At 36.4% G+C, this 26,837-nt stretch overlaps 1 protein-coding gene across 4 annotated transcripts in view; it reads left to right on the top strand.

The window, feature by feature from the left end:
• The window catches only part of LOC121370764 (dystrophin-like), a 424,499-nt gene that overhangs the window by 269,126 nt on the left and 128,536 nt on the right, over positions 1-26,837 (top strand). For all 4 annotated transcript variants that reach the window (XM_041496221.1, XM_041496219.1, XM_041496220.1 and 1 more), the window contains 8 exons: positions 2,504-2,648; positions 3,769-3,918; positions 4,391-4,582; positions 6,154-6,373; positions 8,481-8,662; positions 13,569-13,686; positions 14,397-14,608; positions 16,026-16,180. In XM_041496221.1, coding sequence (XP_041352155.1) covers positions 2,504-2,648; positions 3,769-3,918; positions 4,391-4,582; positions 6,154-6,373; positions 8,481-8,662; positions 13,569-13,686; positions 14,397-14,608; positions 16,026-16,180 — 1,374 coding nt within the window. The remainder of the gene's footprint in view (positions 1-2,503; positions 2,649-3,768; positions 3,919-4,390; positions 4,583-6,153; positions 6,374-8,480; positions 8,663-13,568; positions 13,687-14,396; positions 14,609-16,025; positions 16,181-26,837) is intronic.

The raw sequence follows: 26,837 nt of genomic DNA, 5'->3' as shown, positions 1-26,837 counted from the left end.
GGGTCAACTTCTTATGGCAGAGTGGCAGGCCATTCCCCAAGAGTTCTTCAGACGTCTGATAAACAGCATGAGGCAACGATGTGTCGAGTGTATTCGCGCCAGGGGTGGATTCACACACTATTAAACGAATGTTCTAATGTGTAAAATCCATGTTTGACAACCTTCAACTTTGACAGCATGTCATGAGACTTTCTTGTATACAGTGACGTTTATTTGTGGTTTTTTGTAAATATGGAACAATAAATTAAATTTTTGGTGTAGTTTACATCATCAATCTAATACACTCTGAAACTTATTTGGTTATAAATTTTTGACCCTTAAATTCTTTTGAGTAGTATATATTATTTTTCAATACAAAATAAAATACCATTGTCAAAGTGGCTACACAACAAGTCGCAATAATTAACAATTTTTTGTCCATGCATTTGTCCCTACGTACTGAAATGATACACAGAGTGTTTTCTTAGTTAATTGGTCTATGCTGTTAGTTGCTTCTACCTGTCATTCCTGATTGGCAGGTGTGTATTTGATTGGTAACCAGACAAGCCAATTAATTGATGCTGTCTAGACACAAAAATACATACCGGTATTGTGGAATATTACCTGTCGCCCCTAAAATGGTAATGGACATGGTTTATTACTGTAAATAGTTCTGTAAAACTATTGATTAAATAGACTTTTCCATCTAAAACCACAGAACTGACCAATTACGTAGTCCCAAAGAAAAGTAAATTGTCACTTGGGTATCGTGGGTTGTTGTTTTTGCTCCAATGTAGCATATCAATAGGCCTAATAGTGTACATTTTTCCTTTGGATTATTTAACAGAGAAAAATACTATAACCCCATTTTGTTCCGTTAATGCAACTTGAAATATATTTAATTTAATAGTTTATTATATTATTACGTCATTTATGCTGTTTTACAAGTCAAGTTGATCAAAGAGAAGCGCCTTGTCGAAGATTACTGCTTTTGTTTACACTGTACATACAGGAGATAGTCAGGAGCTGACGTCACTTCGCCCCAAGCTATCCCACTGGACGTCACAAAAACAAAACAAAATGGCTGCCCCCAGTTAGCAGGAGTAATCATGTTTTTTTATTAACTATAAAATTACGCGTTTTTCATCTGCTAAAGTGTCAGTATATAAGGCTCTTGTTTGAGTTGACCCTATCTTTAAGCTAAAACTCTGCCACTTACCTTTTGTCAATTGAGTGTTTCTTATAGTCTGTTCCACAGGGAATGCCTTTTTTCATACTATGAAATTTACTACAAGTTATTTATTTCTAAAACGATTGATTTGTAAATTGTACACAAAAATAGGGGTTTTTTTTATTATTTCTAAAACACTTTTACTTTTCTTGTTACGTCAAACAAAACTGAAATTAATAGCAAAAAACATTTTCATAGAATGATGGGATGGACTATAGATACACATACAGACTATTACAGTTAGAATAGTAACATGAATAACAAAGTGTCAGTGTGACTGTGCTGGGATTTTACAGCAATAATAATGCCTGAGCTGTAAGTGGCTATAAGCACAAAAGTAAATAATTACTATAAAAAAGCTTATCTGCCTTCAGTAAATGCAAAACTGGCATAACCTTAAAAGAGGTTATATACTTCAAAATTGCATTGCGTATATTGATTTGCATAACTTTTTTTTTTTAATTGTAAAACAGAACAAAGATTCATTGCTAAAATGGTAAATTGGTTTTGCCAAATAAAACTATAATCATTGCATGAAAAAAACAATCATCTGTGTAATATTTGTGGACGCTTGATTAACCTGAATCAACATTTTTTACTCATGCACTGTCAGAATAATCAATGTGTTATCCAACCATGTAGTCATTCCTTTCACAGTTGAGAGGGGCTGATTATGCTGGATGCATGCTGGGGTTTTGTTAAATATTTGGGTTTGTTTTTTTCATTTTCGAAATATATGGGGTTTTTGTACTCTTTTGGGAATTGAAAGACTCTTATACATGGGAAATTTCCTTTCAAATGAATTATTGTTTTAATCAATACTTTATTCAATTACACTTGATCAACATAAGACATGCATATTATGTTTTTAGTGAGGTAATTACTCAACAGGATGTATACTGTTCTCAAGTAAATATCCAAACATTAGACCGGGGAAGGACGTAACTCAGTGATATAGCGCTCACCTGATGTGCAATCGATTTAGGATCGATTCCCGTCAAAGGGCCCATTGGGCTATTTGTCGCTCCAGCCAGTGCTTCACAACTGGTGTAACAAAGGCTGTGGTATGTCCTATCCTGTCTGTGGGATTGTGCATATAAAAGATCCCTTGCTGCTAATTGAAAAGAGTAGCCCATGAAGTGGCGACAACAGGTGTCCTCTCTCAATATCTGTGTGGTCCTTAACCTTATGTCTGATGCCATATAACCGTTAATAAAATGTGTTGAGTGCATCATTAAGTAAAACATTTCCTTCCTTCCAAACATTAGACCTGTGTTTTTGTTGTTATTTCAGACTGGATAATGCTAGTGTTAACACTAGTGATTTCGTTGAAGAAATGGATGATATATTTTTCTGGATCGGTGAAACAGAAAGTATTCTTGGTTCGTCCATCAGACCAGATGAAGAATATTTGGAGGAACTGATGGAGAAAGTTAAAGTATGAACTTAATTAATATAGGAAAACAACATTACTGACAACAGTATTACTATTTCATTGTTTTGATTATTGGCTGTAATAAATAATAATTGCTAGAATACACATGACTGACATCTGAAGTCTGGTACTGGCCTCGGTGGTGTCGTGGTTAAGCCATCGGACATAAGGCTGGTAGGTACAGGGTTCGCAGCCCGGTACTGGCTCTCACCCAGAGCGAGTTTTTAATGACTCAGTGGTTAGGTGTAAGACCACTACACTCGCTTCTCTCTTACTAACCAAATAACAACAAACCCACTGTCCTGGACAGACAGCCCATATAGCTGAGGTGTGCCCAGGACAGCATGCTTAAACCTTAATTTGAGATAAGCATGAAAATAAGTTGAAATGAAATGGGAGTGAAGGTCTGGGAATTGTTACAAAAACACCATATTAAGTACCGGTACATGTACATTATTGAGATGAAATTTTGTGTACAGCTTTATTATATACTATTACAGATCAAGTTTGACTTTCATGACAATTTACCCATTTTTCAGAGTGTTATAGCCTTTGAATTTAGGAGAATTGGAAATTTGTTTTCAAGACTCTTTTTTTTAGTCAATGCCTGAAGAGATCGAGATAAAATTTTGTGTGTTGTTTTATCACATATTATTACAGAGTTATGGCCCTTGAACTTAGATTAAAATAAGTGTTGTTGGGCCTGGTATTGCTTTAGCAGTACTCTTCATTGCTTTGGTTGTTGTCTATGTTAATTAATAATTGTTATAATACCTGTGATTAAATTATGGTTGCATGATTTGCTTGATAGTCCTTCAAATATTTCATTCCAACCAATAAAAAGTGGTAGAAAATCTAGTTGTTACTGATCTAGTACATGTATCTTTGATGTACAGTAGGTAAACTAGTTTACTTGCCAAATAAACTGGAACAGTTGTAATTGATATGTTAATGGCTGAAACCATAATTAATATAACATTTTCCAATACAAATTACAATGAGTAAATGAAATGTGTAGCACTGGACAAAATTAGAACATCTGAACAATAATACTTCTGCCCTACCCCCTAAAAGTTTCTTGAAACTGAAACTTTCAGTGTTTGACTTTTTGTTTTTTCTCAAGGATCGACAAGATGACCTTGTGTCTCGCCAGCAGAACTTGAATGATGTAGTCCGTAATGGCATCCAGATGCAGAAACGTGAATCTCTTTCAGCTCAGGATCGGGAAAATATCCAAAAAGATCTTGACAATCTCAGCTCCAGATGGAAAAAGGTTAAGAGATTCTTTTTGTCAGCTTTTTTTTTTTTTTTTTTTTTTTTTTTTAATAAAACATTCACCCCTACAGGTCCAGATAAAGTGTTACATATGCACTTTTTTTCATCTACAATGTTAATAAAAAAAAATAGGTAAAAAAAATTATAAATCCGAAAAAATTGGACTGCCCTTTTTTCTGGGTAGTGTCGGAATGTCTGTAATTTTTTTTATGGCTAATCAGAAAACTTTAATACATTTAATGATCGTAAAGAAATATGCATAATCCAATGTGCTCAAGTATATAAATAATATAAACCTTTTGTTAATAAGTAATGTTTTTTTTTTTAAGTTAAAGCTTGAAAATGGAAGGCAGTAGTGTTGGGGGTTTTCCCCATCAGTTCTTCAATACATAAGACTCAATTTAAATTTAAAAAAAAGCTAATTCCTTGTTTCATGGTGTTTTTAATTTATGACTTTTTCTCCACTGTAGGTTAACAGTGACATACCTGAGAAGGTTCGTATTATTGAGGAGTACCTGCACCAATACAAGGCGTTTCACAGTGACGTTGATACACTGCAGGCCTGGGTGAACGAAACACGAGACTTGTTGAAAACACAGTCAGGGCCTGTTGGCTCGGTCACATCCACTGACGGCAATGATTCTGTTATTGTTGATCCACAGGTACTATATAGATTTTAGGGGTGGTTTTATTTACAACAAACGTTTATTAAGAGTTTATTTTTGTTTTTGTTTAACGACACCACTAGAGAACATTGATTTATTAATCATCAGCTATTGAATATCAAACATATGGTCATTTCTGACATATTTATAGAGAGGAAACCCGCTACATTTTTCCATTAGTAGCAAGGGATCTTTTATATACACCATCTCACAGTCAGAATAGCACATACCATGGCCTTTGATATACCAGTCGTGGTGCACTGGCTGTGGCGAGAAATAGCCCAATGGGCCCACTGACGGGGATCAATCCCAAACCGACAGTGCATCAAGCGAGCACTTTACCACTGGGCTACGACCTGCCCTGTTTATTAAGAGATGCAGATTATATTTTTTTGTATTCCTCCATATTCTTTTAGGGGGTTAAATAGTGTAGGATGAACAGTGATGGCAGTTTTCCGAGGATTCACAGATTTCAGAATGTTTTTGTGGTTATTTGAGATTTGTAGCTTTCCAGAGAATTTTAAGTTTCAGTTCAAGATTACTGGTTCACAGGAAGTTTCCATTGTGCAAGCACTTTTGTGACTTCTCGTGTGTTACACAGTACAATTTTTATGGTTATTTGAGATTTGTAGCTTTCCAGAGAATTTTAAGTTTCAGTTCAAGATTACTGGTTCACAGGAAATTTCCATTGTGCAAGCACTTTTGTGACTTCTCGTGTGTTACACAGTACAATTTTTATGGTTATTTGAGATTTGTAGCTTTCCAGAGAATTTTAAGTTTCAGTTCAAGATTACTGGTTCACAGGAAGTTTCCATTGTGCAAGCACTTTTGTGACTTCTCGTGTGTTACACAGTACAATTTTTATGGTTATTTGAGATTTGTAGCTTTCCAGAGAATTTTAAGTTTCAGTTCAAGATTACTGGTTCACAGGAAGTTTCCATTGTGCAAGCACTTTTGTGACTTCTCGTGTGTTACACAGTACAATTTTTATGGTTATTTGAGATTTGTAGCTTTCCAGAGAATTTTAAGTTTCAGTTCAAGATTACTGGTTCACAGGAAGTTTCCATTGTGCAAGCACTTTGATGACTTCTCGTGTGTTACACAGTACAATTTGTATGAGCTCAGTAGTTTGTTTAGTGGTGGGAACTAGCCCATTGGTAAAGTGCTCGTTCGATGTACAGTTGGTCTAGGATCAATTTCCATCGGTGAGCCCATTGGGCTATTTCTCATTTCAGCCAGTGCAACACGACTGGTGTATCAAAGGCCATGGTATGTGCTATCTTGTCTGTGTGATGGTGCATATAAAAGATTCCTTTGCTACTAATGGGAAAAATGTAGGGGTTTCCTCTCTGACTACATGTATATGTTTAGAACTACTCAATGTTTGACATTCAGTCATTATGTGTAATATATTAATTAGGATTGTACTCATCTCTTTAAATTATTATGTACTAATACTAAATAAGTAAATAGCTATTGATCAAGTTTTTATTAATTTTTTTTACTAGTATTGCATGACTTGCACGAAGGTATTATTTAAATTTTGGGTACTTTATTTTTTTTTGTAGACAATCCATGCTGCTCTTGAGAGTAGACAGGCAAACATTGACGACTTGAACAAGGTGTATCAGAAGTATGTGGACGAGTGTAAGCAGCAAGGGACCGACATTTCTCCAGATACTCAGAAGAAAATGGAAAAACTCAATTCTGATTGGCTGGAAGTGAAAAACATGGCTGACAATATTAAACCCCGTACTGAGTCTATGGTTGAAGAAATATTTCAGCAAGGTATTTTTTGTTTTTATCAATTTGCATTGTAATGAATTTATTTTACTTTTTTTAATATTACAAAATTACTTTTCACTGTTAGTGTTGGTTATAAATATACATGTATATGAAAACTAAGTCTCACAATGTTAATATAATTTTTAAGTGAATAAATGTTTAAATCTGACTAACCATTTCTCTTGCTATTACAATTTATTACATAACATTTAGTGATATATCTTAAAATATCAGTGAAATAAAAGTGTTACTCAGTGACGATAACACATTTTAGAGTAAATATTTCACTCTAAAATGTGTTATCGTCACTGTAGAAAGTGTTATCTTCACTGTAAAAAAGCCGGAACTATTTTGCTGCTGGCATTTTAAAAATAAAGGTAAATTGCCAAAAGTTATATAATAAATAGAAAGTTTCATGTTTTTTGTCAAATATGATTTATATCTCATCTTGTGAAGTTTGCAATCATATCACACTCATCGCACAAGTGCAACTTGTAAGATATGATGGCAAACTTCACTCGATGAGATATAAATCATATTTGACAAAAAAAACACATGAAATATCCTCTATGTACTGACTTTCCTGTTTCAAATTTGGCATATGTGCAGAAAAAATCATAATACCTTCATCTTTATGTCTTTACAAAGTTAGTGATTAGTGAAGAACTTTTTATTTTTAATTTCCACTTTTTGTTTTGATTTTCTAGTAAAGCAAAATTATCCCTTGATTATCATCAGCCTAAATCTTACAAACTGTTATGGTTGTAAGATTTAGTAATCAAATGCCATGGTAGGCATGTGCTGTCCTGTTAGTCCCGGATCAGGCTTCTGGCTAGCAGAGACGGGACCCAGGACAGACATGCTCAAAACCTTAGTGGTATAGGTGCATGTTAAAATATATTACACTTGCTGTCCTTTTTATGCAGAAGTGCATTTAAAAACATCAATGCTGCTATTTTGTAGGAGTAGATGTTATGGCAGCTTCAGTGTTCTTTCCTCAGTATCTAAACTTCAAGTCAGCATTCATATATTGCACACCAAATGGCCATAGTTTATTATGTGCTAAGGCGTTATTCAATATTTCTGTCTTTCCTATATACAACAATGTACAATAGAAAACATTACAATAAACATAAATCTCTGTTCTTTGTATGCATTAAAAGTGAGCAAAGGTGTTGTAATATTTACATAAAACTATTCTCAATATGTATGTGTCTTCCTATGGGCAGTGCAGGAAGAATGAAGTGGAAGAATTAAAAAAAATGGATCCTCCACTTCAGTCTGAACATTGTCAGTGTACAGTTCACCACATTTTGGTCTGACGATGAAAGATATATTTGGTAGACAAAATGTGATAAAATCATTTAGTTTCAGTCCTGAACGGATATTGATTTTTATTCAAAAGTTTAATACATTTACCTATGATATTCATATTTTACACAGCTCTTTAGGTTGGACTATACCAATTAAAATCCCATAGGCGACCATGTTAACGTTTATGTTTAAAAACACTATATGCAATATATCAACCAAACTATGACCTATAAATATCAGTACTACAACCCCTACCTTAAAGTATTAACTGCAGAAAATGGTACCTTTCATGGCTCATTTTCAGTATAACCAGATGTTTCTACAGCACCCCTAGTTTCGCACAAAATTTGAGTACTTTTTTTTTTTACAGGTACCCCATACATGTTCCAAGCACACGGCTACTTGACACGGTGGTACTACATCAAATAAAATTGCATACATTTTTAGCCCGGATGAAACTAGTTTTTTTCACAACCAACACACTCACATTTATAACCAATCACAGGACTTGTGGTGTGTTAACTTCTCTATCAAAAGTTCGGTGCACCTCGAACTTCGACCCAGCCGGAAATTAATTGGTTTAGTGCTTTGACATAACTTACATTGATCATCAATTCATTTATATATTTACCATTGTTTGACACCCAGTAGCCAATGTACTTTTTGTGCTGGGGTGTCATTAAACATTCATTCATTCATTCATTCATATGTGATATTGATATTTATGTATGTATGTTGAACTTTGTACGGTTGTTATGTAAAAAAACAAAACTATATAATTTATTTACCGTTACAGTAAAACGTTCTCAAATTGAGTCGGTGCAGACACAGCCCCCTGCTTCACCACTGTGGCCTGATTTCGACAAGGCAGTCGCAGAACTCCGCGACTGGCTCACCAAACTTGAGAGATTGCTGAAGTCACAGCGCGTCACAGTGGGCGACATTAAGGACATTGAGCAGATGATCTCTAAAGAAAAGGTATGTTGTGGTATCGGGCATAGATCAAATATATATCTCTAAAGAAAAGGTATGTCATGGTGTCGGGTATGAATCAAACATATATCTCTAAAGAAAAGGTATGTATGAGCCTACAGTTTTTAATGAATGTGGCTAATATCCATATAGTGATGAGTGTGAAATATTAAAATTACAGTCCCCATACTTTTAGCCAATTCAGTATTCAGTAGGATTATCGTTTTTTGAGGGGTCACCCGATATTGAGAGAGAACCCAAACTTAAATGTCATCAGACTTAACAATTAGTTGACACATCAATTATTACCTCAACTGGAACATAATTTAACACACTTACGCTACATGTGTATTGTCTGCCAGAAGTGTAAGACTCAATTCATAATGAATCCAGTGGGATTTTCCTCCATCACAGTTGTCTGTTATTTTTCTTTGCTCTGAATCATATGTTGCAATTCCCATGGTATATACTTTCAGTAAAATAAATAGTCAAAACAAATTTCTTATCTGCCTGGAGGTTTTTTTTTTATATTGAGCCTTTTTTCTTTCTTTCTTTTTTCTTTTCTTTTTTCTTTAATGGGTTAACAAGAGCACAGTTACCTAGCATGAATATAACTGACTTTTATTGGGATCTGACATTTTGATTTATCTATAATCTCAAATGCTTTGATTACGCTATGAGAATAGAGCATCTTGGCTTCTGTTTATTACGCTATGTGAATAGAGCATCTTGACTTCTGTTTTTTAAAACTTATAAGAAAGGTAGTATTTTGTTTTTCGTTCACCTTAAACATATAATACTTTGTTTTTCTAGTTATTTCATATCCAGTGAAATGAATCTGCCATTGTTTCTACTTCTTATGATCTGCACATTACATCATTTATCTTGGTTCTGGAGTTTTTCCTTTTGTTGACGCTTTGCATGCATGTTTCTGTTTCTATACAATATTTTATTATTATTCACATATCTCCTTGGATGAATTAAAAAATGTTGTTTTGTTTAATATTTTATTAACAAAATCATAATATTTATAACATTTTATTTCTAACGAGATGTGGATATTCTAGATAATTAAGTCTGAGCAGGTGTATATAATTATTGTAGAATATGTATGGACTCAGCAGACTCAGTCTGTTAAAACAATTTTACTACATTTCATGAACAATGAAAAGTGGATCTTGGAAATAAAATGTCATTTTCTTTTCAGGAATACATGTATAGTAATTTATATTAGGGGGTACATGTACATATATATATTTTTTTTTTTTTTTTTTTTTTTTTTTTTGTGGGGGGGAGGATGTTTTTAACATAACAAACAATCATAATATTTTTTTTTTGTGGCATAATATAAATTTTGTTCATTCATTATTTGCTTTGTCTATCTAACATAGACTACATTTAATTGTAGATAAACTAATTCACTTGAACAAGCAATTAAGACACTGGTATTGACAATAATTATAATGTAACATTCATTTTTTTAATCGAATCCCTTTGTACCATATACATAAAACTAAATAGTGAGACAACATTTGTGTTATACAAATTCTGCACAAATGCACTGAATGTGCTTTATAATTATATTATGGCTGAAATAACGTGAGTAAAATCTGTCAGCTGTGCTTTATTTCAATGATCATTTTAATTATTTGCAATTTTAATTTGAAAGTACTAGCTGTTAATTATTTATACTTGTTTTAAGCGTAACCTTTTTTTCTTCTTTTTTTGGGCATTCCTTTGCATATACCAGTCTCGGTGGCGTCATGGTAGGCCATCGGTCTACAGACTGGTAGGTACTGGGTTCGGATCCCAGTCGAGGCATGGGATTTTTAATCCAGATACCGACTCCAAACCCTGAGTGAGTGCTCCGCAAGGCTCAATGGGTAGGTGTAAACCACTTGCACTGACCAGTGATCCATAACTGGTTCAACAAAGGCCATGGTTTGTGCTATCCTGCCTGTGGGAAGCGCAAATAAAAGATCCCTTGCTGCCAATCGGAAGAGTAGTCCATATAGTGGCGACAGCGGGTTTCCTCTCAAAATCTGTGTGGTCCTTAACCATGTGTCTGACGCCATATACCGTAAATAAAATGTGTTGAGTGCGTCGTTAAATAAAACATTTCTTTCCTTTGCATAGATCTATTTTCATCAACTAAGAAAAGTGAAAAACATAATTACAGGTTAATATGCCTAATATGAAAAGCCTACAACAGTATATTATTTTTATATAATAAAGAAAAGTTTTGTTTGGTTTGTAGATGCTAACCTTCAGTTTACCATTTTAGCAGCCAGGTCATGGTCCGGGCACAGGCTCCGGCACCGATGGGCTCCCTGTGCATGCCATTAGCTCGGTAGACTTAGATCTACTGCAGAATATGCTTGTTGATATTAGTAACCAGTTGAGGAATTTGAAGGTGTGTCCTCTTGAAAAGGTTTTCCTGTATATTGCGTATCTCTGTTGTACGCTATACACAGGCGTTTCCTTCCCTAACCCAAATATCCCAAAGTTTTTATTCTGCTTTTTTCATTTATTTATTTTTGTGCATTAATTTTGTATAGTTTCTTGTATAAAGATCACAGAAGGAAGATTGTAATAATGCATGTCTCTTATTAACTGCTAAATGCATGGCCTATTATATTGTTTTGCTTTTATTAATTTGGTTTTCTAAGCAATCCTATGCATGTATTTCAGTTTTAACCAACTTTATTCATATTATGTTTATGGACCATTTCATGTGTAGTTTCATGTATGGGTTTAGTAAATATATGTAGTACATTTAAAAGTTCAAACTTGATATTAAGTTTATTAGTATAAGGTGATGGCTGGTAATTTTGATCATCTACGGTAAACATGAATTTGTATTCTTCCAATTTTTCTTGAACCGTATGCCATGCATTACACAACCTGTTACCCACTTGCATACTTCGCTTTCAGCTCGAAACTACATGTTTATGTTGTGTTTTTGGAGTTTAGGTGGAGTCATTCAGTATTAAATTATATTTTCAAGGAAAGATTTAAAATAATATTTACATATTTTATGTCTACGTTTCATGTAATTAAATAGGGAAATAATTCTCATTGACTGAATAAAACAGCTTTATATATAGGAAGAGTTCATATCCAAAATGCTATATATCCAATTATATATAGGAAGAGTTCATATCCAAAATGCTATATATCCAATTATATATATAGGAAGAGTTCATATCCAAAATGCTGTATATCCAATTATATATAGGAAGAGTTCATATCCAAAATGCTATATATCCAATTATATATAGGAAGAGTTCATATCCAAAATGCTATATATCCAATTATATAATTTTGAATATATTTTTTTTAAATGGCTGCATCATGATGTAGTATATATCATAAAAAGCACAGTTTGAAATGGGAATAGATAGCATTTTGACAAACAATTTAATGTGAAATTGCAGAGTTATACTAACGTGTATATACCTTTACAGCTAACTTCAAAATCAGCAAATTGGCAGTTAACTCTTACCATACTTTCTGGCCTATTACATACACTGGTGTATAAGCCGCACTCCTTGTTTTCAGTCAAAGTTCTGAACTATGTCCGTACATAAACCACACCTTTAAATAAGCCGTGGTTAAAACAAAGCCACAAACTTAATCACAGTTAATTATTGTTTCCATTTAATAATAATAAAGAGATCCATTCTCCCTTAAATTCAAACAATAAATAAATGTTGATTGTGTTGTTTTTAGTTGCATTTCACCTAATGAGTAAGTTTCATAAACAAAATGCAACGTTGACAAACCCTGCTATTTTCACGAAAATATGAACAAGAACTTGGAAACGCATTGTTTGTAATCTTGCATTAGTTGCAAAAAAAAAAATACATGATAACATTTTATTTGTTCCAGTATGATTATAAAGTGTGAACCAAAAAAAAGTGTACAAGTAAGAATTACTACCAGTAGTGCTCACTGGTATGAAATGTATTTATTTAAATAAAATGAGGTATTGTGATAATAATGTTTGCTACTAGCACTATTAAATGATCAGCTGTCCTGAATAATTTATTTATGTAATACAAATGTCAGTAGTTGTGTTAAATTAAATATATTTAAGTTAAATTTAGCAATGCATAAAATAAAATTATTTGTAGCTTGAAATTATGTGCTAATGAAAGATCTTTTCGATTTACCTGTGGATTACACAACTTGAGAAAACACCTGCATGCAAGCCGTCTCTCACAATCTTTTGACCTTGACTTTTGTTGTGATGGTTCTGTCATATTTGTAGAAGAAACTTGGTCACTGTGTATTATTTATGTAGAATCTTTAGGACTCATTGTTGTTTCAGTGGAACTAGCATCTTGTTACATATTTTACTTGGTATGGAGTATTTTTGGCTTTTGGGGATCCTTTTTAAATGGTTTTAATAATTTATTTATTTGCAATATTATCATTTTATTTATTTATTTATTTATTTATTTATTTATTTATTTATTTATTTATTTACCACATTATATCATATTTGCTTTACGCTGAGCTGTCCTAACCAAATAATCTGAACAGTCTTTTTAAACATTATTCTTACTCAGTCTTAAGAAACTTTGTGTGCAGTTAAATTTTGTGCATATTATTTGAAAATGAAAAGTAACCTACTTTATTTTATTATTAATTACAGCTAATAATAACATCCTATTTGTACTTTTCTAACATTCAAAGTAACTAACAACCTAATATCCATGAGTGGTTTGTTTATGATATTAAAAATCATGTTACTCACACCAGGTCAGCATGACACTATTCATCTGCATCCAGTTAAATGCATTAACCAGACAAAAACAACACTTAACACTATTTCATGAGTTTTGCACAATGTTTTCATTAAATGTTCATTTCGTTGTAATTGACATGATTTTCTTATGTTATGCAGACTATTTTGCAAGACATGGAAAGCCACAGACCGAAGTTAAATGATGTCTTGTCGAGAGCTGATGAGCTACGCAAGCTGACTAACAGTGAAAATGATAAACAGATTCTGAAAGATAACGGTAGGTCAACTTTACATGCAAGGGGTTGAATTTTTCTTTTGAGGGGGGAGCATGGCAAGTGTTACTTCGGTTCAATTACAAAAAAATAGGGCATCAATGCAAGTTGAATGGGCACTGGGACAAACTTTTCTTTCGAAAGAGGAGCACAAAGGCAACTTACTTTCTATTAAGTTTTTCTCAGAAAAAATTTAATTCACCCTAGTGCCTTGGGCTCCAGCCTATCAAGTTTGTAGCATATGGATGCCTTTTATCATATTACCATTGATAATTTTACCATTTGTTACATATACAACATGGAATCTAGGATAAGGGCTCAGTGGTAAACCAGGTGGGATACCACAGCATTTGTCTTGCCATAGACAACATCTGATTTCAAGATCACAATAGCATATAAGAAGGGGAACTACGGCACTTCCATCAAAAGTGGAGGGCAAGGGAATGCTGGCCCCAAACCTGATGCTGATAATTATGCATTCCACTCCTTCATAGTTCAATGGCAAATTAATATAAATGGCCTCTCCAGGCTCAAGCTATTAGCATCTTCCGATGTTTTATGTTACATGAAAGGTTTTTAAACAGTGTCAAATTAATACAAATGACATCTCCAGGCTTCAGCTGTTGGCATCTTCCGATGTCATCTTATGTTACATAAAAGGTTTTAAATAATTTAACTGCTTTAATGCTGGTTTTAATTTGTTTCTGTATCGCAGCCAACAAGCTGAAAGAGCGCTGGGAGAAGGCGTTCAACCATGTGAACCAGAAAAAGAACCAGCTGGACGACATGTTGCTGGAGTGTCGACAGTTCGACGAGTTGTACGCCGAGTTTGAGAGATGGCTGTCGTCGGTGGAGGAGGAGCTAGACAATCGACCAATACGGCCACAGTCCCCCACTGATGTGGAAGGACTCATCAAGGAACACAAGGTTGGTCTTCCCTTACGATGTGCTTTTCTTTTGAAAAATCCCACGTATTTTCGTTTAAAGGGACAGACCCTAGTTTCAACCCGTGAAAATTAATATTTAAGTTTAGTTAATCTACAAACCTGTAACACATTTGGATAAAGTTACAATTGAGTGAAACATGAGTCTGTGACTTTGAAATGGTGAAATAGCCTTTAAAAAAAGAGACTAAAACTCGACTCCATAACTGTTACTTCTCAGACGCACATGTTTAAAAAATAAAATAAAAAATGCATTCTGTAATATTAAAAACACCAGGATGATCAAAAACACTTCGAATGTATGGAAATGGATAACCTAAACAACCAAATCTAAATAAAGTATGACTTCAGTTATAAAAAACTGCTGTAATGTTCAAAAATATGCCTTAGTGTTTAAAAACTAGGGTATGGCCCTTTAAATCCAGAAGTAATATTTTTTGAAATTGTGGATTTTTTTTAACTAACCAGAAGACCTCTCCCTATCCTTTTTCTTCAATGAAAATTTTCCATAAACTCTTTACTTATCAATATCTTGCCTGCATAAGTTTTTAGGTATGTGTCATTTTTGTCTCACCATTATGATCATGGCTGTGACAGTGTCTACTTTTGGGTTAAAATTTTACATTTTGATCAGTTTCTCGTCAATTATAACTCCTAGGTCAATGAAACTTGGTTTATAGTTGTACCTATTGATGTTCATCACAGTGCACTGAACGTTTATGGTAGGTGAGATATTTTTTTTTGCGTGTGAGTTTGTGTCATTACAAAATAAATAGTCACAATGTGATATGTATATTGTGTTTTGGAAATGATCTCTTCATATGTTTCTGTATGCTGTTTCAGATTAGAGATGGGAAGTTTCATTGTTTTTAAATTTTCGAATCGTTTTTTGATATTTGGTGCATGGTTTAATGTAATCACAATACTTTCCACAAGTATGCCAGCTTATATACTATTTTAAGAGCAACAAACTTTATTTTTAATGGTCACTTGTAAAATAATTGTAAATAAATGTATAGTAAATAGAAAAATCAAAGGATAAAACTATGTCTTGACAAAACAGCATAAAAAACCGACATTTTTACCATTTTATCATGATAGTGTGTTGGGTCTGGGATAACCCATGCAAACATGCCACATGTGTCAGAATTGAGCGCTGATTAGCCGAAATACCGTAACCTCATCATTGGGATTCCCAGCAGAGTACAAGCTACAGAAATGCTGATGTACCATTTAAAGCAAATCAAAATAAAATAAAAATATCCATTAATTTCCAAGATTTTAGGGTATGTAATTTTATCTTCCGTACCCTGTGGCAGAAACCCTTAACGGTACTTGAACTGTGGGTCTAAAACAGTGAATGTCGTGAACCACAATTAATCGTCACACCTTTATTTCAGATACTACAGGAGGAAGTGAACCAGCGACAAGAAGCCGTGGACAACCTGAAGCGATTGGCTGAGAAGCTGATCGAAGACTACAGCCAGGACGACACACGGCAGGTCGGGCTGCAGCTGGAGCGACTGTCAAACCGCTGGTCCACACTTCTCAACAGGTCAGTCTTTATTATACACCGTTGGTCCACACTTCTCAACAGGTCAGTCTTTCTTACACACAGCTGGTCCACACTTCTCAACAGGTCAGTCTTTATTATACACCGCTGGTCCACACTTCTCAACAGGTCAGTCTTTATTATACACCGCTGGTCCACACTTCTCAACAGGTCAGTCTTTATTATACACCGCTGGTCCACCCTTCTCAACAGGTCAGTCTTTCTTACACACAGCTGGTCCACACTTCTCAACAGGTCAGTTTATTTTATGGTCCACCCTTCTACAGGTCAGTCTTTATTATACACCGCTGGTCCACCCTTCTCAACAGGTCAGTCTTTATTATACACCGCTGGTCCACCCTTCTCAACAGGTCAGTCTTTATTATACACCGCTGGTCCACCCTTCTCAACAGGTCAGTCTTTATTATACACCGCTGGTCCACCCTTCTCAACAGGTCAGTCTTTATTATACACCGCTGGTCCACCCTTCTCAACAGGTCAGTCTTTATTATACACAGCTGGTCCACCCTTCTCAACAGGTCAGTCTTTATTATACACCGCTGGTCCACACTTCTCAACAGGTCAGTCTTTATTATACATCAGCCAGGACATTAGATTGCACCAGGGGCTGGGATGTAGATAAGTAGTAAAGTGCTCTCCTGATGCACAGTCGGTCTAGGATCGATCCCCATTGGTGGGCCTATTGGGCTATTTCTCATTCCAGCCAGTGCACCATGACTGGTATATCAAAGGCCCTGGTATGTGCTGTCCAGTCCTGTCTGTGGGATGGTGCATATAAAAGATCCTTTGCTACTAATGAAAACATTTAACAGATAAATCAGTGTGCTCTAGTGGTGTCATTAAAAAAAGGCAAAAAAAATGTCTTGTACATCATTGCACTAGAGTCAAAGCGATAAATGTGCCCAAAATAGTCATGCACAGGTTAAGTTATGCTGTCTTCTCCAGTAAAACCAGAATTCCTTTTCCACTCCATACTCATCTGGAAAGTTTTAGGAGAGTAGAAAATTGATCGCCTTGAATTACAGTTTTAAATTCATTTCATTAGGGGGGAGCGGGACATAGCCCAGTGGTAAAGCATTCTCTTGATGCGCGGTCGGTCTAGGATCGATCCCTGTCAGTGGACCCATTGGGCTATTTCTTGTTCCAGCCAGTGCTCCACAACTGGTATAACAAAGGCCGTGGTATGTACTATCCTGTCTGTGGGATGGTGCATGTAAAAGATCCCTTGCTGCCAATTGAAAAGAGTAGCCCATGAAGTGACGACAGCAGGTTTCCTCACTCAGTATCTGTGTGGTCCTTAACCATATGCCTGATGCCATATAACCCTAAATAAAATGTGTTGAGTGCGTCGTTAAATAAAACATTTCTTTCTTCCTTCTTCATTTTATTAGAAACTTCATTTGATTTTTCACCTAGCACCACTTCAGGAAAGTGATCTTCAGCTTCCCTCCATTTTACTTATCAAAAAGACATAAGTACGAACATGCTGATGTCAACACATTTCATCTTAGAACCACAGAAATGTTTTAGCTTTTAGATTAAAATAACAGAAAATTCATTTGTGAATATTCAGCATCAATAAGACATTACAGCACTAAAAGACAAAAAACCTGCCCCCCCCCCCCCCCCCCCCCCCCATATTCAAGTGCCCTTTTTTCTCCTCTTAATTTGTGTTCCCCATTAGGATGCCCTTTTGGTGAATTGGCCCTTTTTCTGTTAGTCCTTACCCCGCAAAATAGTTCCTGGGTCTGCCCCTGCTAACTGCATGTTATTTATATGAGTAAGAGTTTTGAAGTTTTATAATCACATAGTGCCAGGAAATATAATGCCAATTATGTTTCTTTAAAACTTTTTTTCACAATTTAAAAGCTGATACTGTTATCTATGATTACAAAGAAGCCTGTGTTCAAATTGTCATGGCGTGGATGTGGCACTCATGACTGTGTGCAGTATATTACACTGGTTAATGAGTTAAACAGCAAGTGCCTTAGAAAACCACATCTGTGTGAGCACTGCATGCTACATTAATAATATAGTTTAAAAGATAGACTGGCAGAGATGACAATACACTAACGTTATTCTTGGCAGTCTGTCCTGGAGATTGGTTTGTGAATGGGGATTTATGGAGCCATTGGGTGGGTGCATGGCAGTGCTGGGTAGTATAGAATCAGCAATAACAAGTTGCTTTTGGCAGGCATCCACAAGAATCAATAAACAGTGGTCTTGTTAGTAGTTCTCTGAATGGAGTAATAAAATATACAATAACAGATTGCCATAAACAAGACATCTTTTTTGTATACCTCATAAACATCAAGCGGTTTCTGTATCCTGTTAGTTATGCATATAATAAATATACAGGAAGAACAACAAATATGCTTTAGTATCTTCTTTTTTGCACGGTTTTGTTTTTCTCATACTGCGATATTTATGCTTTACCATCACTGAGCCATTAATAACTGGGAAATGTCTACCAATAGGTGAAGTTTGACACTTATAGTCTAGACAGTATCGGTCAAATTAGAGCACATCATTAGCATCGTTAGCTGATATTGGAGATTTCACTTCCCTGCTTCCTCCTATCAGTTGGTGTATGTTTTTACGCTACGTACTTGCATATTTATTTAAATTAGCTTTGTTATTTATATAAGTACAGACAAATCTGCTTCAGCACTTCCCACATTTAAACGGAGGCAGGACGTAGCTCAGTGGTACAGCACTCGCCTGATGCGCAATCAATCTAGGATCAATTCCCGTCGGTGGGCCCATTGGGCTATTTCTCGTTCCAGCCAGTGCTCCACAACTGGTGTACCAAAGGCCATTGGTATGTACTATCCTGTCTGTGGAATGGTGCATATAAACGATCTCTTGCTGCTAATCGAAAAGAGTGGCCCATGAAGTGGCAACAGCGGGTTTCCTCTCTCATGTGACTGTAAATAAAATGTGTTGAGTGCGTCGTTAAATAAAACATTTCCTTCCTTTTCTTCCCTCATTTAAACGGCCATCTGTCTGAAACAGACCACTTTCGTGAACCCGCGGTTTCAGATACTATACACATAAGATATCATATTCAGCAGCCATCTGCCTAAGACAGTACATTCATTTGATTCTATGCTTTCATGACTGGCCTCGGTGGCGTTGTGGTAGGCCATCGGTCTACAGGCTGGTAGGTACTGGGTTCGGATCCCAGTCGAGGCATGGGATTTTTAATCCAGATACCGACTCCAAACCCTGAGTGAGTGCTCCGCAAGGCTCAATGGGTAGGTGTAAACCACTTGCACCGACCAGTGATCCATAACTGGTTCAACAAAGGCCATGGTTTGTGCTATCCTGCCTGTGGGAAGCGCAAATAAAAGATCCCTTGCTGCTAATCGGAAGAGTAGTCCATATAGTGGTGACAGCGGGTTTCCTCTCAAAATCTGTGTGGTCCTTAACCATATGTCTGACGCCATATAACCATAAACAAAATGTGTTGAGTGCGTCGTTAAATAAAACATTTCTTTCTTTCTATACTTCCACGGGGCAGGACGTAGTCCAGTGGTAAAGCACTCACCTGATGCACTGTTGGTCAAGAATTGATTCCCTGTCTGTTGGCCCATTGAGCTATTTCTCATTCCAGCCAGTGCACCACAACTTGTATATTAAAAGCTATGGTATGTGCTATCCTGTCTGTGGGATGGTGCATATAAAAGATCCCTTGCTATTAATGAAACTATGTCAAAATTACCAAATGTGTAATTAAATATAGGTGTATATATAATAAATTTGGTATATATACTCTTCAAAAGAAGAAACGCAAAACCACATTGTCGTAACATTTGGAGAATTGATTTAATTATTGAATGGTGAGTCCGATAATTACCAAATGTTGCAGGATTGTTCACAATTCACTCTAGTCCATTGTGAGTAAGTGATAGGACACACCACCAAGGTCAAGGTCATCTGGAGTCAATACCGGGTGTGGCCTCCGCGTGTGTTGACAACTGCCTGGCACCGCCTGCCCATTGAAGCAACCAGAGTACGGATGACGTCCCGGCTGGTCTGGGGCTGTGGTTGTCGCTGTCGGAGGCGTCGGTCCAACTCGTCCCATAGATGCTCAATTGGGTTCAAATCCGGTGATATCGATGGCCAAGGAAGGACATTAATGTTGTTGTTCTGTAGGAAAGCCGTTGTGAGACGTGCTGTGTGAGGCCTGGCGTTGTCATGTTGGAACACTGCGTTGGCGTTGGCCATAACTGGAACGATGTGTGGCCGGAGGATCTGGTCAATGTAGCCCTGTGCATTCAGGTTGCCCTGCACGTGGACCAGGTCAGTTCTGCCAGTGTGTGAGATGGCTGCCCACACCATGACACTACCCCCGCCGAATCTGTCCACTTCCTGCACGCAGTTTGCCGCATAACGTTCACCACGACGCCTATACACGCGACATCTTCCATCATGACGTCGGAGCAGAAATCGGGACTCGTCACTGAACCACACCTGTCTCCATCGCAGTTGAGGCCATTGTCGATGAATCTGGCACCACTGCAGTCGGAGTCGATGGTGTTGTGGTGTTAAGATGACACCTCGAACTGGACGTCTGGCACGAATTCCTACCTCACGTAGGCGGTTCCGTACGGTCTGGTCGGATATCCTGCGCAAACCTGGTATTGCTGCGGCTGTGGAGGTGGCAGTAGTCAATCGTTCCCGAAGGTGGTGTACCCGGATGTAGCGGTCCTGCCCGGGGGTAGTGACCCGTGGTTGACCGGATCTAGGGAGGTCACGTGTTGATCCATGTTGCTGGTAACGGTCCCACAGTCTGGAGATGGTGCTTGGGGACACATGGAATGCCCTGGCAACGGCCGTTCTGGATTCGCCTGCGTCTAGTCGGCCGATGGCATTGTTTCTCTGCGGTTCACTGAGACGTGGCATGTCCTGGATTGTCAACTGTCGGCCAGATACAGAGGCCAGGCAAGCGAACACCCTGCACTTTTATACTGTCGGTGTTCATGTTGCACGTGCAGACAACGCACGTGCAGTGGTGACATGGTTTGCACGTGGCTGCATTTTTGCGAATATTCACATTTTGGAACTTTATTGTACAGTAGCTGCGTTTTATCGAATGTAACCGTGGGAATGTGTTTGGGACATGCAATGACCTTATATTCACAAAGCATGAACCGGTAGGAAACATAAAATCGGAGTTATAACCCATTTGTACCCTTTTGCGTTTCTTTTTTTGAAGAGTATATTTTAAATTCTTAATGATTAAAAACTTAATTATTCATTTAAAGTCCTTAATTATTCATTTAAAGTCCTTGCTTAAAACATTACGGTACTATACAATGTAGTGTGTTACTTGCCACCAGTACAAAAATATGCAGCATTATTAGTATCATAACTTGTATGCATGTAGTAGTTACTGGTGAAAGATAATTAAATTATTGTCTTGTACCTTGTAACTGGGTGCAGAATCTCATCATAGTTGGGGCATGAACTTTTTACTTCTTTTTTCACTTTTGGGTTAAGTCTGTATATTAATTTCTTTAGCACCTAATTACACAGATGTTTTTCTGACTAAAAACTGTGCAGCATTGCATACCTAGGAATGCTGCATAGAAAGGAATGCATGCCTCTCCCATGAACAGGACTGCATGCAAGCTGGATGTATAGGTTCCTGTATATATACATCTACAGTGAAACCCATCTAAACCGGACACCCACGGAATCAAGGGGAAAAACATTAAATTTTAACAGGTATCCAGTTTAGAGAGGTTATTTTCTGTACCGATATTTAAAAAAGGACTGAAAAATGTCTTAGTATATTCAAGAACTCCAGTTTGTAGAGGGGTCCGTTTTAGAAAGGTTTCACTTTATATATGCAGTATGGTAGGGTGCAGCCGTGTTCCATCTGGTTGCCATGAGCAGTACCATGAGACGACGACGTTGGTAACAGGATTCTCTTGTCTTGTGGGCTTTACCATGGCTTTTAATGTCAAAGGAAATAACTCCGTGCAACCTAGGCCTGGTTAAGATGACATAGTACTTGGGGATAAGTTACGGTGTTGTGTTGTCGGTGTGTATGTCTGTGTGAGGCTCATACAGAGAGCTGATTTTGGTAATGTCATGGTTACAATGAGTTTACTGTGAGCTACGGGTGTTGTTGTGTAAGAGAGCTCTGGTTTTGGTAATGTCATGGTTACACAATGAGTGGGGTGAACTTTCAAGATATACTCGACTGGTGAGTATGTGTATATTATACAGATGATAGGCATTATACTTATAGTCTGATAACAAAATTTTATAACTTTCTCCCATACCGGTTTCTTATCACATGAGAAAGTGCATGTACATATGTATGTTTGCGTTGATGACTTTTCGACGCCTAGAGAGCAAAATGGTAATCGGATAACAAATAAAATGATATGGGGATTTTTTATATTGTTATTTTTTATTTGGAAATCTTAGTTGTGGGTATGTGTTCAAAGTTTAAAGTTTGTTTTGTTTAATAACACCACTAGAACACATTGATTTATTAATCATCAGATATTGGATGTCGAACATCAGGTCATTGTGACATGTACATGTAGTCAGAGGAAACTGGCTATATATAATTATCATTCCATTAGTAGCAAGGGATGTTTTATATGCAGTTACCCATAGTCAGAACCAGTGCTTTATAGATTCTCAATAATTGGGGCACACCAGGTTTTTTGTCTGTTCTGGGAACATCAAGATCTTTCTAGTGCAATAATGTTATTAATAGCTGCTAAAGAGTTGTGAATGTTCACAAATGCATTTAAGTTATTTTAATCTAATTAAAGATTAATATTTCAGTGGCTTTAAGATGAAGTGCTTTCAGGTTGCCTGTTTGTAATTAATTTGGGCTTAATTAATTTGGGCTTAATTAATTTGGGCACCACATTTATCGCCTTGTCTTTGGTGCAATCTAAAGCCCTGTCAGTACAGCACTAACCATGATCTTTGATTTCACAGTCATTGGATGGGGTGGGGGAACAATCAATGAATAGGTCCACCAACGGGATTTGATCCTTTGACCCATTGATCCTGCCTCCTTGACAATTTTAGATTTGGTCTGTATTGTGAACATTTCCATTCAAATACACTTGCATGTTTTAAAGAAAATTGATTTTGTTTTTTAATACAATTATAATTATGTATACCCATTCATTGTACTATTTTTTTAAAATATTGTGGTTCACATTGAATAAGATATTTTTATATTGAAGAACTGAATAACTAAATTGTAATTATAAAGAAAGGAAAGTAATATTTGCTTAACTGTACTCGAACCTTTTTAAACTATGGATATTTGGTGATACTTGGTCATATTATAAAACCATCCTCATGAAATTGCATCCATGAATAAAGTGGGATTTTTGCTATTGTAAAATGGCTTTAATCGGTAAACAAAATATTTTTGTGTTAAACATTCATTCATTCATTAATCATTAAAAAAATTATAACGCTTTAACACATTGTTACCCAATTATAAAGAATCTTTATGATGACCATTTGGTTTAGTCATTTCACTCTGGACAGTAAATTACAAAAGTCATGTTATTACTGTTTTTAAATTACTATGATATACTCATTAGTGCAAAATAATGGAATAATTTGATTTTTTCAATGACTTAGTTACACATTGACATATTATCTAGTAGCTATGTAGCTGGTTCTCTTCTTGTAGAATGTTAAGCAATGTTTGGCTCCATTAGTAGGTTAACGGTACTGTGTTGCATGGCCATTTATGAGTCCTGTTGACTAGGATAGCCAAAGCTGTGGAATGTGCTGTCATGTCTCTTAGAAAATACATATAATATACAACTGACTGTATGGTCTAAGTTGGCAACAGTACATGTAGGTTTCTGTTAACACTGTTAACCCATTAACATATTTGTCCTTGGCAGACGGCCAGGGCCAGATGAGTTGGGTATCCCGGCCACCTCACTAGGTATACAAACATGATAATTATTTCGTCATCAACTTTGGTGGTGGTGTAGCAGTAAAGACTGGTAGTTCCTGGGTTCGCATCCCAGTAGCAGCTCCCACTCTAAGTGAGTTTTAGCACCTCTATGTGTGGGGAGATTTAAGGCTGTGGTACTGAGTTTTCTCTTGCTAACAACTAACTATTGGTCTGATAGGTGTGCCCAGGACAGCATGCTTGAACCACCTGAGGTACTTTGGTAGAATTTTAACACCTCTATGGGGAGGGATACGGTCATTGTACGTAGTTCTCTCTAACAACTAACCATTAACCCACTGCACTGGTCTGATAGGTGTGTGTGTGTATGTGTGTGTGTGTGTGCCCAGGACAGCATGCTTGAACCACCTGAAGTACTTCTTGTTTTAACACCTCTATGGAGAGGGATACGGTCGTTGTACGTAGTTCTCTTTAACAACTAACCGTTAACCCACTGTACTGGTCTGATAGGTGTGTGTGTGTGTGTTTGTGTGTGCCCAGGACAGCATGCTTGAACCACCTGAAGTACTTCTTGTTTTAACACCTCTATGGGGAGGGATACGGTCGTTGTACATAGTTCTCTTTAACAACTAACCGTTAACCCACTGTACTCGACTGATAGGTGTGTGTGTGTGCCCAGGACAGCATGCTTGAACCACCTGAGGTATTTGTGTTAGAAGATATCGAATCCCCTCAGTGGACCCATTTTCTGATTGGTTATATTTTCCTGTTCCAGCTAGTGCCGCACGACTGGTCTGTTCTGTCTATGAAAGTGCATATAAAAGATCCATTGCTACTAATGGGGGAAATGTGGAGGGTTTCCTCTGAAGACTATTTGTCACAATTACCTAAAGTTTGACATCCAGTTGCCAATGCTTGATAAATCTGTGTGCCCTAGTGGTGATGTTAAACATGACAAACTTTGAACCTTGATTGAATATAAGCACAAAATTCAAGTTAAATATATGAATGTAATTAGCTATTATCAATGATCAAGTGATCGTATTAACAAAATTGTTGATTTTCGGTTTTTCCATGCTAGTTTATAGGCAGACTGATGCTAGTACCATTAGGCATGCACTACAACAGCTTGTTGTGAATGTGCACGTAAAGCCCTATGACCTGACCAGTACCATTATATCATTAACAAATGCCCTGTTTTTATCTAGGTTAAAACATAAATTTAGTTCTAATATTTAAAAAAAATTAAGTACAGTTTTACATGCAATTTTCTTTGTTGTTACATGGTTTAAAGATTTGGCTCCCAGTGTTTCTGCCAGAAATAAATTTTTGGGTATGGCACTATGGAATAAACTATTCACTATGGCACTATGGAATAAACTATTCACTATGGCACTATGGAATAAACTATTCACTATGGCACTATGGAATAAACTATTCATAAAGCAAATTGAACCGATCTTTAAAAAACTTTTTGGTAACAATTTCCGTCTGAATCCGTATGCCATGATTTTCGGCATAAAACATAAGCCTGGAGATTATGCATCGCAATTGGGAATTTTTCTCTGGAGTAAAGCGATAAGGGTAATATGGACAACTAGAAAATTACTAGAGGGAGATAAGCCATGTAATGAAATGGCTCTTTTCAAACATTTAATATATTCAAGGGTCGAAGTAGAATATTTCGCCGCCTTAGAGTGGCCAAACAGAAAAGAAAAATTCCTAAATCACTGGTGCTTCAAGGGGGTCATCGCATCGTGCAATGACGCCCTTGACATTACATATAAACTATGATAAAGATTGGCAAATTGCACAAACTGTAGAACAAAATAGACCTGGACCCCCCGGCTTGTAGCTTTGGAGGCCAGGTCCGTCAACCAGGTTAAGATATTATAAATACACACCACCTAAGTCACACACACTAATAATATAAAGAAAACAAAAACACAAACATGCACTAACTAAAATGTATATTATTTTGAAACAAGCACTTACACTCATATGTAGATTTTTATTGGCCACATTCAAGGAGAACCTGGTTTATTGTAAATAAGGAGGCTTTATGAAATAAATGGGGCACCCGGCATGTTCGGGACCTGCCTGAAATGTAAAAAAAAAACAAAAAAACAACAACTATGGAATGGAATGGAATGCAACCACAGTCAACAGGGGGTAATATTAGTGGCCTCCCCTAGAAAGAAAATTGGTTAAGTTTAGGGTTAGGGTTCAGAAACTCATACAGTAATAATAAGAGTCATTCATTTTTTCAAAAAGTTAACTATAAAAAATAAAATCTGCTGAAAAATTTGGGTATGGTGCCATACTCATTTTACCCTCTGGTAGAAACCCTGGCTCCCAGATCTAATGTGTAGTTTGATTTAAATGATTACTGGCATAATCTGTCCCAGCTTATGAACTGATCAGGATAAAATTTTATACACATTGGAAGGTAGTCGTTTAAATAGAGTTAGGGTAATGTGGCAGATAATGTGATTATTCACCAATACAAGTGGCTTGAACAGATCAGAGGTTAAGTTGGTGGTATGGGATTAGGATAATGTCTGATCTCTACTGGATTCTGGGGGCACATTAATTTTTAGCTCTGGGTAAAAATAGGCATGAAGATTCTAAACAATGCACATATGTACATGTATGCACACAAACTACATGACATGTCTCACAGTACACAAAGGACATAAGCATGCGTTCATGCAGATA

The sequence above is a fragment of the Gigantopelta aegis genome, chromosome 4 (genome assembly GCF_016097555.1).
Source record: "Gigantopelta aegis isolate Gae_Host chromosome 4, Gae_host_genome, whole genome shotgun sequence".
NCBI classification, from domain to species: Eukaryota; Metazoa; Mollusca; class Gastropoda; order Neomphalida; family Peltospiridae; genus Gigantopelta; species Gigantopelta aegis.
Note: the sequence above shows the minus strand (reverse complement) of the source record. Positions and strands in the feature narration are given on the sequence as shown.